This window comes from Poromitra crassiceps (assembly GCF_964638095.1).
Source record: "Poromitra crassiceps genome assembly, chromosome: 10".
Classification (NCBI taxonomy): domain Eukaryota; kingdom Metazoa; phylum Chordata; class Actinopteri; order Beryciformes; family Melamphaidae; genus Poromitra; species Poromitra crassiceps.
The window spans coordinates 39,391,819-39,407,749 of NC_139631.1; the positions used below are offsets into that span (position 1 = coordinate 39,391,819).

General features: G+C 43.5%; 1 protein-coding gene across 1 annotated transcript; it reads left to right on the forward strand.

Moving 5' to 3' along the window:
- Nucleotides 1–323: 323 nt before the first annotated feature.
- On the forward strand, nt 324–15,623 carry LOC310784433 (uncharacterized protein; the record flags this gene model as incomplete). Its single annotated transcript, XM_083645432.1, has 13 exons — nt 324–408; nt 972–1,083; nt 1,232–1,377; nt 1,906–2,047; nt 3,688–3,836; nt 5,972–6,098; nt 6,189–6,300; nt 8,255–8,344; nt 9,467–9,529; nt 13,079–13,158; nt 13,401–13,527; nt 14,257–14,352; nt 15,541–15,623. The coding sequence occupies 13 exons, from the start codon at nt 324–326 to the stop codon at nt 15,595–15,597; spliced, it is 1,386 nt and encodes a 461-aa protein (XP_083501558.1). The 3' UTR covers nt 15,598–15,623.
- Nucleotides 15,624–15,931: the final 308 nt, after the last annotated feature.

Below are 15,931 nucleotides of genomic sequence, written 5' to 3' on the forward strand. Positions count from 1 at the left end.
CGGCAAATCGTACAAGAAATAATGGAGAAGTGTTACAAGTGATGGAATCACGTTCTGATATGAGCGAGAAGGATGAAACCTATGAAGATTTCTTGAATTCCAAAGCCACAAACTCAAAGCCCAGGATGGAGCTGAAGACAAAACAGCACAGAGACACATACAGGCTACATACAGCCACACAAGCTCCAAATCCACCTGTTTCCTCTGGACAAAAAAGGGAGACGTTTGTTGTCTCCATTCACAATTTGACGACATCTAACGTGTCGTCGGCCTGTAGTCCAACAGTAGACCAAAGTGGCGAGGCACTTTTGAGACACCTGGTAATGGATGAACTGTTCTCTAGTCCCAAGAGAGTGACCTCAGGCAGGGCGGCAGTGTTTGACGAGCCTGCTGCTGAAGCTTCTCCAGGTGAGGTGTCCTATATCGCTTCTCTTTCTACATTGGTTGTTGAAGATATTGTATGTAGTGATATTTAAAAATCACTTATGTGTGTACTAGTAATGCTGGGCAATATATCAATATATCAATATTGTGATATGAGACAAAATATCGTACATTTTGTACATTAATATCGTGATATGGCAGAAGTGTTGACTTTTCCTTGTTTTAAAGGCTACATTACTGTAAAGTGATGTAGTTTTCTGAACTTCGTAGACTGTTCTATTACTTGCCATTCCCCACTTAGTGATTTTATCCACATTACCGATGATTATTTATCAAAAATGTCATTGTGTATATATTTTGTGCAAGCACCAAGTTACAATTGAACGTTTAGTCCACTTCATAGAAAATACAGAGATATATTGTCTCACCATTCAGCCTAAAAAATATTGAGATATGATTTTTGGTCCATATCGCCCAGCCTTATGTGGCCTAGTGTGTTATTTTGTCTGTTTTTATTTGTTGGGACTGTTTGTCATGCTTAATTCTAAAAGGCTGTGTTCTTTGTTCTTTTGTTTTGTGTGTTGTAGCAAGAAGAGTCTTGTCATCACTGACCAACACCATTACAACCCCAGCTGACAGAAGGCAAGGAAAAAGAAAGAGATGTCCTCAAGTCAATTACAAGGAGCCGACCATCAAAAGGTGAGGACCTCTATAAACACTGTCCTAAACTCCTTTTTGATTATTGACCATAATAGGGCTTTTCACACTACACTTAGCTGGGGTTAAGTGTGTCTCTTAGCCCACCAATGATGATGGTAATAATGCGTTCATCTTTTTTTTGTAACAGTAAAATGAGGCGTGAAGACAAGTCCTCAGACAGCGACTTCCTGAGGGCACCTAAAAAGAAGACAAAGAAGAAAGCAAAGAAGACCAGGCCAGGCAGGGGGGCAGTGTTGGAGGAGCCTGCTGCAATCCTAGCTGAAGCCTCTCCAGGTGTGGTGTCCTATACTGCTTCTTTCTATATGGTTGAGTGTTGATATGGATGCATTTTAGATTTGATTTGCAGATATTTGATATGTAGTGATATATTAAAAATGCAGATATGTGTGTACTGGGGGGGGGGGGCAATATATCGATATTGTGATATGAGACTAGATATTGTACATTTTGTATTCAAATCGTGATATGGCATAGGTGTTGTCTTTTCCTTGTTTTGAAGGTCTGCATTACTGTAAAATGATGTAGTTTGCTGAACTTTGCACACTGTTCTATTACCCACTTAGTCATTATATCCACATTACTGATGATTATTTATCAAAAATCTCTTTCTGTAAATATTTTGCGAAAGCACCAAGTTACAACTGAACATTTAGTCCACTTCGTAGAAAATACAGAGATATATTGTCTCGCCATTCAAATATCGCCTAAAATATCTATATGATTTTTGGCCCTATGTGGCCTAGTGTGTTAGTTTGTCGTGTTTGTAGTGCTGAATTCTAACAGGCATTTCATGTGTTGTAGCAGGAAGAGTCTTAGGAGATGAAAGTGGTGAGGCAGTTCATCATGATGAGATGCCACCATGGGATGTCCTGTTCTCCAGTCCCAAGAGGGCGACCTCAGGCAGGGCGGCAGTGTTGGAGGAGCACAGTTACTCCATCAACAGGTGAGGACCTCTACACTATAAACTGTCCTAAACTCCTTTTGATTATTGATCGTAATAGGGCTACACTTCGCCAGGGTTAAGGGAGCTGTTAGCCCCAGACTAAAGCAGATACACTACGACAACTTTGAAAATCTTAACAGATTATTTATGAAAAGACTGGGGAGTTTATACTACACCACTTTTTCATTCAGATTTTTTATCACGACTGAAAAACTCACAGAAATACATTACACGACTGGGAACGACTGTAATCACAGATGAAAATACACTACCAGACTGTGCGCCCAGCAAACTCGCGTGAAAACTGTAATAAGTGATTTGCTACTTCCCTAAGCCTATCAGCTGGAGCATGCGCAGTAAGCAGTCTAGTCAGACAGATTCAGCAAGTGAACTGCACAGTAGAGCCCAACCATGAGCCGCACAGACAATGTAAACATGTAACTGCCAAATCAAAGTTAAGCTCTTTCAAGTTATAAGACGGTGTCTTTATTGAAGAACCCACAACACAAATAACCAGCAAACTGAGTGACCATACTAACCATACGGAAGCTAGACAATTTTAGTTTCAAAATAAAAGCGTGAACGTATTACTGCATCACTCACTACGGGTTAGAATGGACTTTTCGAAGCCACATTATGTAAGTAGGTTTTTATGCAAATGTGTTCTTTATTTCCTCTTGGTACTTGGGGTATTTCGGATCACACACACACACAAACGTTGCAATGGTATACTTTTATTTTGAAAGTTCTAACAAGAAGTTTCGGTTTTGTTCTTTCTGACCTAACCGTGAGCAACCGGCCTTTAGCGTGTTTGATTTGATGTTGTAATTGAGTCTTCCACTGGTCCCTGTATTATTCACGTGTGCGTTGGTATCAGAAATATCTATTGTGTGAAGAATGATGAGCTATTTGACTGCTTTTGCCTCATTGCATGATAGTTTTTCATTGGATGTTGAGAGGATTCCACGTGCACGTGTGATTTGTTGAGTTGAGTCGGGTCGTTGCACCAGTTTACACTACACGAGAAATTCAAACGTGTTTGATATAATCGTTGTGCCTCTGACTGGCGTCGGGAGGCAGTTTACACTTGACGATTAGAAATCTGTAGCCAGTATACACTAACAGGTTTTGCTGCCGACTGGCACAACAACTGCAGACTAGAGTCAACAAAGACGGACTGAGCCCAACTGGAAATCCTGTGTAAAGTCTTGTAGTGTAACCTCAGCTTAAGAAAGCTTTCACACTTGCACAATCCTGGAACATTCCAAAGTGGGTTAACTCCGACTTCAGCCTGGGGCTAGCTGGCCCTGCTCTGGAGCAGGGTTAACCCCGGCTTTTCAGGGTTAACCCTGAAATATTGTGATGCTGAAGGCCAGATGGCCACGCCCCTAAAATTATGAGATTCCCACCCTGGTCCTGGGTTTAGTTTAACCTGGGTTAATATGTGTGAGTGAAAAGGGGCTAAGTTAGCCCAGGGCTAAGATAGCCCTATTCTTAGCCCAGGCCTAACATAGCCCCAGGCTAAGAGCATGAAGTGTGTGTGAAAAGCTCCAATGTAACCAATAGTGTTGTTTTTTTTGTATGTACCACCAATGATGATGGTAATAATGCATTTATGGATTTTTGTTTTTCTCTAACAGTAAAAAGAGGCGTAGAGACAAGTCCACAGACAGCGACTTCCTGAGGCCGGCTATATCTAAAGAAAGGACAAAGAAGAAGGCAAAGAAGACCAGGCCAGGCAGGGCGGCAGTGTTGGAGGAGCCTGCTGCTGTAATCACAGCCTCTCCAGGTGTGCTGTCCTATACTGCTTCTCTTTCTACATGGTTGAGTGTTGATATGGATGCATTTTAGATTTTATTTGCAGACATTTGATATTAGGGCTGTGCCGATTCACTTATCTCCCGATTCGATACTATCACGATACTTTGGTGCCGATTCGATATATATTGCGATTCACGATTATTGCGATTCTACGATTATTGCGATTCGATATTACGATTTATTGCGATTTTTGTTTATTTTTTTCTTTTATTTTTTCAGTTTGTTTGCTTTTTTACACTAGATTAGAACATGGGAAAAGTTGAATCATACACTAGAGACTGTATATTATAGGCTGGGCGATATAGTTAAAAACAGGGGCGGACTGGGATCATAATTCAGGCCGGGCATTAGATACCAAGCAGGCCAGGCCGATATGGGCCAACGCGCGTGAAATTTGGGCCGTTTGAAGCCAGATTTGGGTCCAATTTTACAATGAGATGCACCCACTTTAACCCTGAAGTGTAATTATTACTTCAGACTAACTAATAAAGTAATAAAACCACTAGTAAACCAGTAGGCGGCGCCTGGCCTGCTGTTCAGTGAGTGGCCTGACTGCAAGCACCCAAAAAAAAAAAAAAATTTTTTTTTTTTTTTTTTTTAATTTGCGATTATCGATTCTGGAATAAAAGATCGATCCAAAAAATCGTGACATTAAAAATCGCGATACTTAGGTGAATCGATTTTTTCCCCCACCCCTATTTGATATGTAGTGATATTTAAAAAATGCAGATATGTGTGTACTTGTAGGGCTGGGCAATATATCGATATTATATCGATAGTGTGATATGAAACTAGGTATCGTTGTGAATTTTCTATATTCATATCATGATAAGGCATAGGTGTTGTCTTTCCCTTGTTTTGAAGGCTGCATTACTGTAAATTGATGTAGTTTTCTGAACTTCGCAGAATGTTCTATTATTTGCCTTTACCCACTTCATTATCTCCACATTACTGATGATTAATTATCAAAAATCTCATTGTGTAAATATTTTGTGAAAGCAGCAAGTTAGAAGTTACCTAGCCTGGTAAACCAGCCGGTCATGTGAACCCCCATTTCATTAAATCCTACCAGACCGTCTGTCCTTAAGCATTCACGCAGTGTTTAGGGGTGTCAAAAATAATCAATTATAAGATGCATCGCGATGCGGATGTGCACGATTCTGCATCGATTCACAAATGTCAAAAATCGATTATTAAAAAAATATTAGATATATATATATATATATTTTATAATCGAATAAAATATAATGGAAGTACATGCATTTGTTTATTTTAATTATGGATCATAATACAATGCAATTCCAATTTAAAAGTAGCCACACAGTGAGAAAAAAGAAAGTGAGAAAAAATAAATCATGTATTGGGGGAAAAAAAGTGATGCATCGATTTTAAGATGCATCGAGATGCAATCGAATCGTAGCCCTCTGAATCGAATCGTGAGGCCAGTGAAGATTCACAGCCCTAGTTTGCAGTGGGGGGTGAGGGGTGTACTTGCCTTGAGAGACAACTCCTTCAGCCAATCAGCGTTGGGTCCAGTCAAACCCAAATCCACTCGGGAGAACGTCAAAAACATATTTTCTGCTGAGAAACCCCGCTGTTGCAAACTCCTGTACTTGTTTAATTGTTATTATTGAGTCTGTTTCTGCCATATCTATAAAGTAAGAACTAAACCAAACCCTCGCTGTGTGGTATTGGTGTTTTGTGGAAAAAGTGTCTCTCCTCTTGACTTTGACCAGCTAGTGTGGCTCTCATGGAAAAAATAGTGAGGATCACTGTGTACGTAGTCTTTCAAATAGATGATGTAGGGAACTGGGAAGCTCTGAATGGCTGGAATCAACTTCTACATTTTGCACTGAATCAAATCAGTAGGAAAACAACAAAGTGTGGGAATCTGATTGCAAAAACCTCAGCCGTGATCGACTTTTCTCAGCCGCCAAGCTTGAATTTGAATTTGCCGTTTAAGAAGCTGTTGGGAAGCCGGGACAAACTTGCACATTGTCTGCAGAGTTTCTCCGGCCACTCAGCTCTGTAGGAATTGAATGAACTCGTTGGTGGTGGTGGTGAGTGCTGGGTGCTGATGGAGGGTCTGGTTCCTCTCTGCAGATGTGAAGAGTCCAGGGCAGAAGGACGTGCTGATGGGTGATGAGATTGATGAGGAGCCGTGTGTGTTTGGCTTCAGCTGCTCCACGGACCTGCTGGGGCTGGATGGAGAGGATGACGTCTTCAGCCCGTAAGTCTGCCTGCCTGCATGTCTCAGTGTCTCTGGCCTGTCAGTGGAGCCCTTTGTTCTTTACCTTAACAGTGTTGTTTTGTTTTACAGCTTTACCTTCATCAAGAACATCCCGTCCCTCTCCCAGCAGGCCAAACCCAGTGCCAGACATATTCCCCCCAAAACCAGGAGCGCGCCCAAGGCCACGCTGGTGTTGGGCCTGGTGAGTTCAGTCCTGCTGCTTCAGATACTTTATCATCCTCAGAAAGGAGATGGGGCTCTGTCTGTCTGTTTCTCTGTCTGTACCACTGAAGACCTCATCAGTGATGTCATAGATTCACTCACACACACACAAAGTCCCAGTGATGTCATCGGTGATGTCATACATTGTGACATCATCAGTGATGTCATAAATTGTGATCAGTGATGTCATAAATTGTGACATCAGTGATGTTATAAATTGTGACATCATCAGTGATGTCACAGTGATGTCATAAATTGTGACATCAGTGAGGCACACATACACACACACACAAGATACACACACACACACACACACACACACACGTGTGCGTGCCCGCGTGCACACACACACACACACACACACACAAGAGACAGACAGGCACACACAAACGCACACAAGAGACAGACACACACACTGATGACATCAGTGATGATGTCATCAAGTGACATCACTGATGATGAGGGAGGGGGAGCTCTCGACAAGTGAAAACAAAGTATTTTCTAACAAGCGTACCAGTCGATGGATTTCTGCCATTTGCAATTGCAACTAACGGCACAGTTGAGAAGTGTTCACACATTCAAGCCTCTCTTTTTCATTGTCTGTGAGCTTCTGCTAATTTTCATTATAAAAATTCTGTGTTGTAACAGTAATTATTAACCTTGGGTGGGTATACTGTGTACTTACCTTGACAGACAACTCCTTCAGCCAATCAGCGGTGGATCCAATCAAACCCAAATCCACTCGGGAGAACGACAAAAACACATTTTCCGCTGAGAAACTCTGCAGTTGCAAACTCCTGTTCTTGTTATTGAGTCTATTTCTGCAATAACTGCACTTTATGGCTGCTTAAACTCGACAAACATTAACATTACTCCTCGAGACGATCAGGCAAGGAGGCGGCCATTATTGTTTTGTTAGTGCAGTGCTAGTGGCGTTCCTGATTGGCCAACTTGTGCAGTCGCTGATTGGCTCTTCCACTTTGCAGTTTCTGCTTGAGGCCAGATGGTCCCGCAGAACGAAATGGAATGTGACCGACTGGTTTACCAGGCTACGTACGTCATTACAGTACAGAAAGCCATCTTGGTTTCCTACTATAAGGTAGTCTCTCCCCAGACTCAAATATTACGTTGAATCGCTGCGCTCCACATACTACATAAATGAGTCTGTGCCACTTCACAGCCACTGCTGGTTTTTAAGGCGGGTTGAAATTAAATTAGTGACAGGTCGTAGCACCGATGAGAGAGATCCTGATTGGGGAGGACTGAATCCATTACTGGCATACTGTATGACTGGCCAAGTGAACGGTTCCCTCCCATAACCACTGCCAGCCCTCTGAGGGAAAGTGTCCCAGACCCAGAGAGAGCTCTGCAGCATGCAGTAACGTAGTGTCCCAGACCCAGAGAGCGCTCTGCAGCATGCAGTAACGTAGTGTATCAGACCCAGAGAGAGCTCTGCAGCATGCAGTAACGTAGTGTCCCAGACCCAGAGAGAGCTCTGCAGCATGCAGTAACGTAGTGTATCAGACCCAGAGAGAGCTCTGCAGCATGCAGTAACGTAGTGTATCAGACCCAGAGAGAGCTCTGCAGCATGCAGTAACATAGTGTATCAGACCCAGAGAGAGCTCTGCAGCATGCAGTAACGTAGTGTCCCAGACCCAGAGAGCGCTCTGCAGCATGCAGTAACGTAGTGTATCAGACCCAGAGAGAGCTCTGCAGCATGCAGTAACGTAGTGTATCAGACCCAGAGAGAGCTCTGCAGCATGCAGTAACGTAGTGTATCAGACCCAGAGAGAGCTCTGCAGCATGCAGTAACGTAGTGTATCAGACCCAGAGAGAGCTCTGCAGCATGCAGTAACGTAGTGTATCAGCATAAGAACTCTCATGGGTCTGGCGTTGAGACTAACTATAAGGTGACTCTGTCTCTGTGCCTGCAGGATGAAACCCTGATGTTCAGCTCGCTGAACGTGATCGAGGAGGCGGAGCACACCTTCCACACCACCTTCCACCACCACCACCAGTACAAGGTGAGGCTGTGGCACATCAACAGTGTGCCTCTTTGATGTTTCCTCCTATCACAAGCAGTGTTGGGGGTAACTCATTACGAAAGTAACATATTACATGTAATATATTACTTTTAGCAGTAACTCAGTAATATAACTTATTACTTATAGGATTTCAGTAATATTATACCAGTTACTTTGTCAAGTAACTCAAGTTACAAATTGAGTTACATTTTATTAAATCAAAGCACATATTTAAATAAAGATACAATCATTTCCTAATCAAACTGAGTTTTTATGCAAATAACCACTATAGATGACAATAACAAAGGAAAAGAATAACATTTAGAATGTTGGATTGTTTACACTGACTTCAAGGCGGTTGAAATTATTTTTCGTGATGGTTCCGGGCCGGCGATGTCATTCTGCTGCTGCTGCTGTTGTTTTGGTCAAAGTAATGCAAAAGTAGTGTAATAAGTAACAAGTTACTCTACACATACAGAAATATTGTAAAGTAACTTATTACTTTCAAATGAAAGTAACTAGTAATATGTAGTATATTACATTTTGAACGTAACTTGCTCAACACTGATCACAAGCGATGTGAATCAGACAAACGCTCGCAGGAAAGTGAGGAAAAAGCTGTTGATCCTCAGCTGCCCCCTGTTTTGCCTGATTTATTGAATGTTCTTTGTTAGTACAGCTTGTTAGTTTGTTGCTGCTGCTGACTTGCATGTGTGTGTGTGTGAGAGGGACAGCGGCGCTTGTGGGAAATGTAGTCCTGGGCTCAGTTGCACAAAAAGCACCTTAGGTTAAGATTTCCCTTAGAGTCAGAGTTAAGGTGTCCATAAAATAGATTCTGCTGCACAAAACACCCTTAAATCTTCTCAATAAGGCTAAACATTTTAAGGAAAACATAAGCACAAGATTTAAGGGTGTTTTGTGCAGCAGATTCTATAATCTTAAAAGGTTGTGAATTTAACTTTGGGATTCCTGCATATACCCTGAAAATAGATTTAGTCAAATATTTGTGTGACTGAAGTGCTAGGTGAACAAGTAGGAAGGAACTAAAGAGAAAATGTAGAATATATATGCATTCATTATGGTACAGGACTTTATTTATTGACTCCCTCATCTTCTCATCAGGTATACATGGTCCTGCGGCCGCATGTGATGGAGTTCCTGCAGTCCATGGCAAAGATCTACGAGGTAAGTTTCACGCCCAAGAAAACAGAGTTTTGAATATATTTAAAATGAAGCTGCCTGGTTCCTGTGACTACACTACAAATAGAGTTTTCTTTGGGCAAGCAAGTGCTTTCTGTCTGTATGTTTTCAGTGACAATATTCATCAGAATATATATATATATATACAGTATATATATATATATACCGGTATATATATATATACACACACACACACACACACACACACACACACACATAGTGACTGAATAATATTATAGGCATTTCCCCCATTTATTTTATCTCTCTACACAAACGGTAAATGTAAGGTGATTGAACTTTTGCTCTGACAGTATCTTTCTGTGTGGCTTATCTTATCGTCTTTACACATGTAAATTAACCCCTGGTAAAGCGTGTTAGCGCTCTGCTCTGGGTGGGATATAAACTCTGGTAAAGCGTGTTAGCGCTCTGCTCTCGGTGGGATATAAACTCTGGTAAAGCGTGTTAGCGCTCTGCTCTGGGTGGGATATAAACTCTGGTAAAGCGTGTTAGCGCTCTGCTCTGGGTGGGATATAAACTCTGGTAAAGCGTGTTAGCGCTCTGCTCTGGGTGGGATATAAACTCTGGTAAAGCGTGTTAGCGCTCTGCTCTGGGTGGGATATAAACTCTGGTAAAGCGTGTTAGCGCTCTGCTCTGGGTGGGATATAAACTCTGGTAAAGCGTGTTAGCGCTCTGCTCTGGGTGGGATATAAACTCTGGTAAAGCGTGTTAGCGCTCTGCTCTGGGTGGGATGTAAACTCTGGTAAAGCGTGTTAGCGCTCTGCTCTGGGTGGGATATAAACTCTGGTAAAGCGTGTTAGCGCTCTGCTCTGGGTGGGATATAAACTCTGGTAAAGCGTGTTAGCGCTCTGCTCTGGGTGGGATATAAACTCTGGTAAAGTGTGTTAGCGCTCTGCTCTGGGTGGGATATAAACTCTGGTAAAGCGTGTTAGCGCTCTGCTCTGGGTGGGATATAAACTCTGGTAAAGCGTGTTAGCGCTCTGCTCTGGGTGGGATGTAAATAAACTCTGGTAAAGCGTGTTAGCGCTCTGCTCTGGGTGGGATATAAACTCTGGTAAAGCGTGTTAGCGCTCTGCTCTGGGTGGGATATAAACTCTGGTAAAGCGTGTTAGCGCTCTGCTCTGGGTGGGATGTAAATAAACTCTGGTAAAGCGTGTTAGCGCTCTGCTCTGGGTGGGATATAAACTCTGGTAAAGCGTGTTAGCGCTCTGCTCTGGGTGGGATATAAACTCTGGTAAAGCGTGTTAGCGCTCTGCTCTGGGTGGGATATAAACTCTGGTAAAGCGTGTTAGCGCTCTGCTCTGGGTGGGATATAAACTCTGGTAAAGCGTGTTAGCGCTCTGCTCTGGGTGGGATGTAAATAAACTCTGGTAAAGCGTGTTAGCGCTCTGCTCTGGGTGGGATGTAAATAAACTCTGGTAAAGCGTGTTAGCGCTCTGCTCTGGGTGGGATATAAACTCTGGTAAAGCGTGTTGGCGCTCTGCTCTGGGTGGGATGTTAAACTCTGGTAAAGCGTGTTAGCGCTCTGCTCTGGGTGGGATATAAACTCTGGTAAAGCGTGTTAGCGCTCTGCTCTGGGTGGGATATAAACTCTGGTAAAGCGTGTTAGCGCTCTGCTCTGGGTGGGATGTTAAACTCTGGTAAAGCGTGTTAGCGCTCTGCTCTGGGTGGGATATAAACTCTGGTAAAGCGTGTTAGCGCTCTGCTCTGGGTGGGATATAAACTCTGGTAAAGCGTGTTAGCGCTCTGCTCTGGGTGGGATATAAACTCTGGTAAAGCGTGTTAGCGCTCTGCTCTGGGTGGGATATAAACTCTGGTAAAGCGTGTTAGCGCTCTGCTCTGGGTGGGATATAAACTCTGGTAAACTGTGTTAGCGCTCTGCTCTGGGTGGGATATAAACTCTGGTAAAGCGTGTTAGCGCTCTGCTCTGGGTGGGATATAAACTCTGGTAAACTGTGTTAGCGCTCTGCTCTGGGTGGGATATAAACTCTGGTAAAGCGTGTTAGCGCTCTGCTCTGGGTGGGATATAAACTCTGGTAAAGCGTGTTAGCGCTCTGCTCTGGGTGGGATATAAACTCTGGTAAAGCGTGTTAGCGCTCTGCTCTGGGTGGGATATAAACTCTGGTAAAGCATGTTAGCGCTCTGCTCTGGGTGGGATATAAACTCTGGTAAACTGTGTTAGCGCTCTGCTCTGGGTGGGATATAAACTCTGGTAAAGCGTGTTAGCGCTCTGCTCTGGGTGGGATATAAACTCTGGTAAAGCGTGTTAGCGCTCTGCTCTGGGTGGGATATAAACTCTGGTAAAGCGTGTTAGCGCTCTGCTCTGGGTGGGATATAAACTCTGGTAAAGCGTGTTAGCGCTCTGCTCTGGGTGGGATATAAACTCTGGTAAAGCGTGTTAGCGCTCTGCTCTGGGTGGGATATAAACTCTGGTAAAGCGTGTTAGCGCTCTGCTCTGGGTGGGATATAAACTCTGGTAAAGCGTGTTAGCGCTCTGCTCTGGGTGGGATATAAACTCTGGTAAAGCGTGTTAGCGCTCTGCTCTGGGTGGGATATAAACTCTGGTAAAGCGTGTTAGCGCTCTGCTCTGGGTGGGATATAAACTCTGGTAAAGCGTGTTAGCGCTCTGCTCTGGGTGGGATATAAACTCTGGTAAAGCGTGTTAGCGCTCTGCTCTGGGTGGGATATAAACTCTGGTAAAGCATGTTAGCGCTCTGCTCTGGGTGGGATATAAACTCTGGTAAAGCGTGTTAGCGCTCTGCTCTGGGTGGGATGTAAATAAACTCTGGTAAAGCGTGTTAGCGCTCTGCTCTGGGTGGGATATAAACTCTGGTAAAGCGTGTTAGCGCTCTGCTCTGGGTGGGATATAAACTCTGGTAAAGCGTGTTAGCGCTCTGCTCTGGGTGGGATATAAACTCTGGTAAAGCGTGTTAGCGCTCTGCTCTGGGTGGGATATAAACTCTGGTAAAGCGTGTTAGCGCTCTGCTCTGGGTGGGATATAAACTCTGGTAAAGCGTGTTAGCGCTCTGCTCTGGGTGGGATATAAACTCTGGTAAAGCGTGTTAGCGCTCTGCTCTGGGTGGGATATAAACTCTGGTAAAGCGTGTTGGCGCTCTGCTCTGGGTGGGATATAAACTCTGGTAAAGCGTGTTAGCGCTCTGCTCTGGGTGGGATATAAACTCTGGTAAAGCGTGTTAGCGCTCTGCTCTGGGTGGGATGTAAATAAACTCTGGTAAAGCGTGTTAGCGCTCTGCTCTGGGTGGGATATAAACTCTGGTAAAGCGTGTTAGCGCTCTGCTCTGGGTGGGATATAAACTCTGGTAAAGCGTGTTAGCGCTCTGCTCTGGGTGGGATATAAACTCTGGTAAAGCGTGTTAGCGCTCTGCTCTGGGTGGGATATAAACTCTGGTAAAGCGTGTTAGCGCTCTGCTCTGGGTGGGATATAAACTCTGGTAAAGCGTGTTAGCGCTCTGCTCTGGGTGGGATGTTTTCAGCTGCTGTTTGTTTGTGTTCCAGATGTTTGTTTACACGACAGCCAAGAAGCAGTACGCAGAGAAGATCCTGGACATCCTGGACCCCGACCAGAAGCTGTTTCGGTGCGTCTTCCCCACATCCGCGTACACCATCAAAGTCATTCATCAACGTTTTCCACAACACCGTCAGGTTTATTAGTTACACCTGTGTTTCATCAAAGTTTTCCACCACACAGAGACTCGCACTGAAACGGACTCAGACGCACGTGACGAACGGGTTCAGCTCGACTTTAATGAGTTGAGCAGTAAAATGAGCTTGAAGCGTTCAGCATGTTGTGTGACTTGTTGTTTGTGTCTTTATCTAGGTACCGTCTGTACCAGGAGGACTGCATCTGTGTCTTGGGACATTATGTGAAGGACCTGGGCGTTCTGGGCAGAGACCTGGCCAAGACGGTGGTCCTGGACAACGCCCCCTACACCTACCCATACCATGTAAGCACCCACACCCACCTACTCAACCCACCTACAAGAAGCTAACACAATTAGAGAACGTATCAGAACGACTGGTTTGATCATAGCTTCACTGTTATCTCTCTACCTACAATACACATGATGGCATTCTGGACAAAATCATATCTGACAATACAAATATTCTCATATTTGGGTCCGAGAGACAACATTTCATCAAATGGAGGTCCGTGGCTCTAATGTGGACTCAATTAGTATCAACCAAGTATTTAAATTTCAGTTATCCGTCTCAGTCACAATTGTAGCACAGTTTGCAGCCCGAAAAATGTCATGTTAAGAAGATGAATTCCAAACATGAAGACTTACAATTGTGTTTTTTAAAGAGACCTTTTGGGGTGGTGTCCTAATGTAACTCTCTCTTATCTCACCTCAGTACAGAGGAAAGAGCGTTTGTATTTGAGGTGGTGTACTAATGTAACTCCCTCTTATCTCACCTCAGTACAGAGGGAAGAGCGTTTGTATTTGGGGTGGTGTCCTAATGTAACTGCCTCTTATCTCACCTCAGTACAGAGGGAAGAGCGTTTGTATTTGGGGTGGTGTCCTAATGTAACTCCCTCTTATCTCACCTCAGTACAGAGGGAAGAGCGTTTGTATTTGAGGTGGTGTACTAATGTAACTCCCTCTTATCTCACCTCAGTACAGAGGGAAGAGCGTTTGTATGAATTGAGGGTGATTTATATTTTTGTTTTGTAGCTGAGGAACACGATGCCCATCACCAGCTGGTCTGGAGCGCAGGAGGACACAGAGCTGCAGAGGCTCATCCCCTACCTGGATCAACTGGCTACCACTGTAAGTTACTGCTATCACATGACATCACCTTTATTACCCACTTGTTTCATTTGTGGATGATTTTGTTTTATTGTTATTTTTATTTTTATTTCTTTATTTTTCTTGATAGAGGCCCATTCCTACCATGAATAAAATACGTTTTTTGAATTCTGAGAAATAGTCAAGGGCGATATTGGTCCGTGATCAGCGAGCTGCGCAATCACTGGACAGGCGACCTGTCAATCACGCCCAAGCCTTTATTTCTTATCGTCTATTTTACTCTAAACGGGTGAATTAGATAGAACTTCGCCCCCCATACAGTTGGCTTAGAACTTAACTATAGAGACCAAAACTGTTTTTTGTACCAGCCAGGGCTGTAAACATGTTTATTTCTGCTGTAAAGTCAGGCGTTTTAACATGAGGTGAATGGGGAATGACTCCCTTTTGCAGCCAGCCTCAAGTGGCCATTTGAGGAGGTTGGCACCTTGCATGACTGCAGATGGCGACGGTGTGTGATGTGAGCATGGATGGGTGAATGTAGACATTACTGTAAAGCACTTTGAGCGGTCGTCCAACTGCCAAAAAGCACTACAGTATATAAATCCAGTTAATTTACCATTTTACATGTGAGGGTGTCACCTTAGGCTTTGGGGAAAAGAGTGATCGCCATTTTTCACCATTTTATAGATCAAATGACTAATTGATTCAGTAGAAAGAACAAAGGAAGTCCAAGGCAACTCTTCAAGAATATTTTAAAAAGCCTTTAATAAAATATGGCTTCCACCGACATGTTTCGGCCAAACTGGCCTTTCTCAAGGTGATTTACTACTAATTGATTCGTCGAGAAAATAATCAACAGATTAATCCATAGTGAAAATAATCGGTAGTTGCAACCCTAGTCCTGTTCTCCAAACATCTGGTCAGCTGCTGAAACTATGATTATTTACCTTGATTATACCTTCATAGTTACTCCACATGATATCAGTCTATGGAATAAAACTCCTTGTGATTATTGTGGTATTGATGTCTAGTGTGTGTGTGTGTTCTCGTATGTGTGTGTGTGTGTGTGTGTGTGTGTGTGTGTGTGTGTGTGTGTTGTGTGTTTGTGTGTGTGTGTGTGTGTGTGTGTGTGTGTGTGTGTGTGTGTGTGTGTGTGTGTGTGTGTGTGTGTGTGTGTGTGTGTGTGTGTTCTCGTGTGTGTGTGTTTAGGAGGATTTCCGGGAGACGCTGGAGGAGGAAGGATCATTTCCACCGGCTGCTGTCTGAAGACTCCCCGCTTCGATTGCTTGTTTCTCTCATGAGATCTGGCAACCCTGCTCCTCTCCCTCGGACTGTCGGTTCCAGACTGAATCCTAGATGCAGCTTGACTTGTACCGTCTTGAAGCCAGTCCAAAGCCCCAGCACACCCTCTGTCTCCCCTAATGACTCAAAAGGCTGAGTGGTGTGGCACAACACTGACAACACTTTTATACTGTTTCTTGTTATTGTTATAACTGTTATTCTATAAGTTTTGCTGTTCTTTTTTGCAAATAGAATTGATGTACTGTAAATATTATGTTGTGAATAAATCATTCTTTTTCAGGCAGACTGACTATTTGCT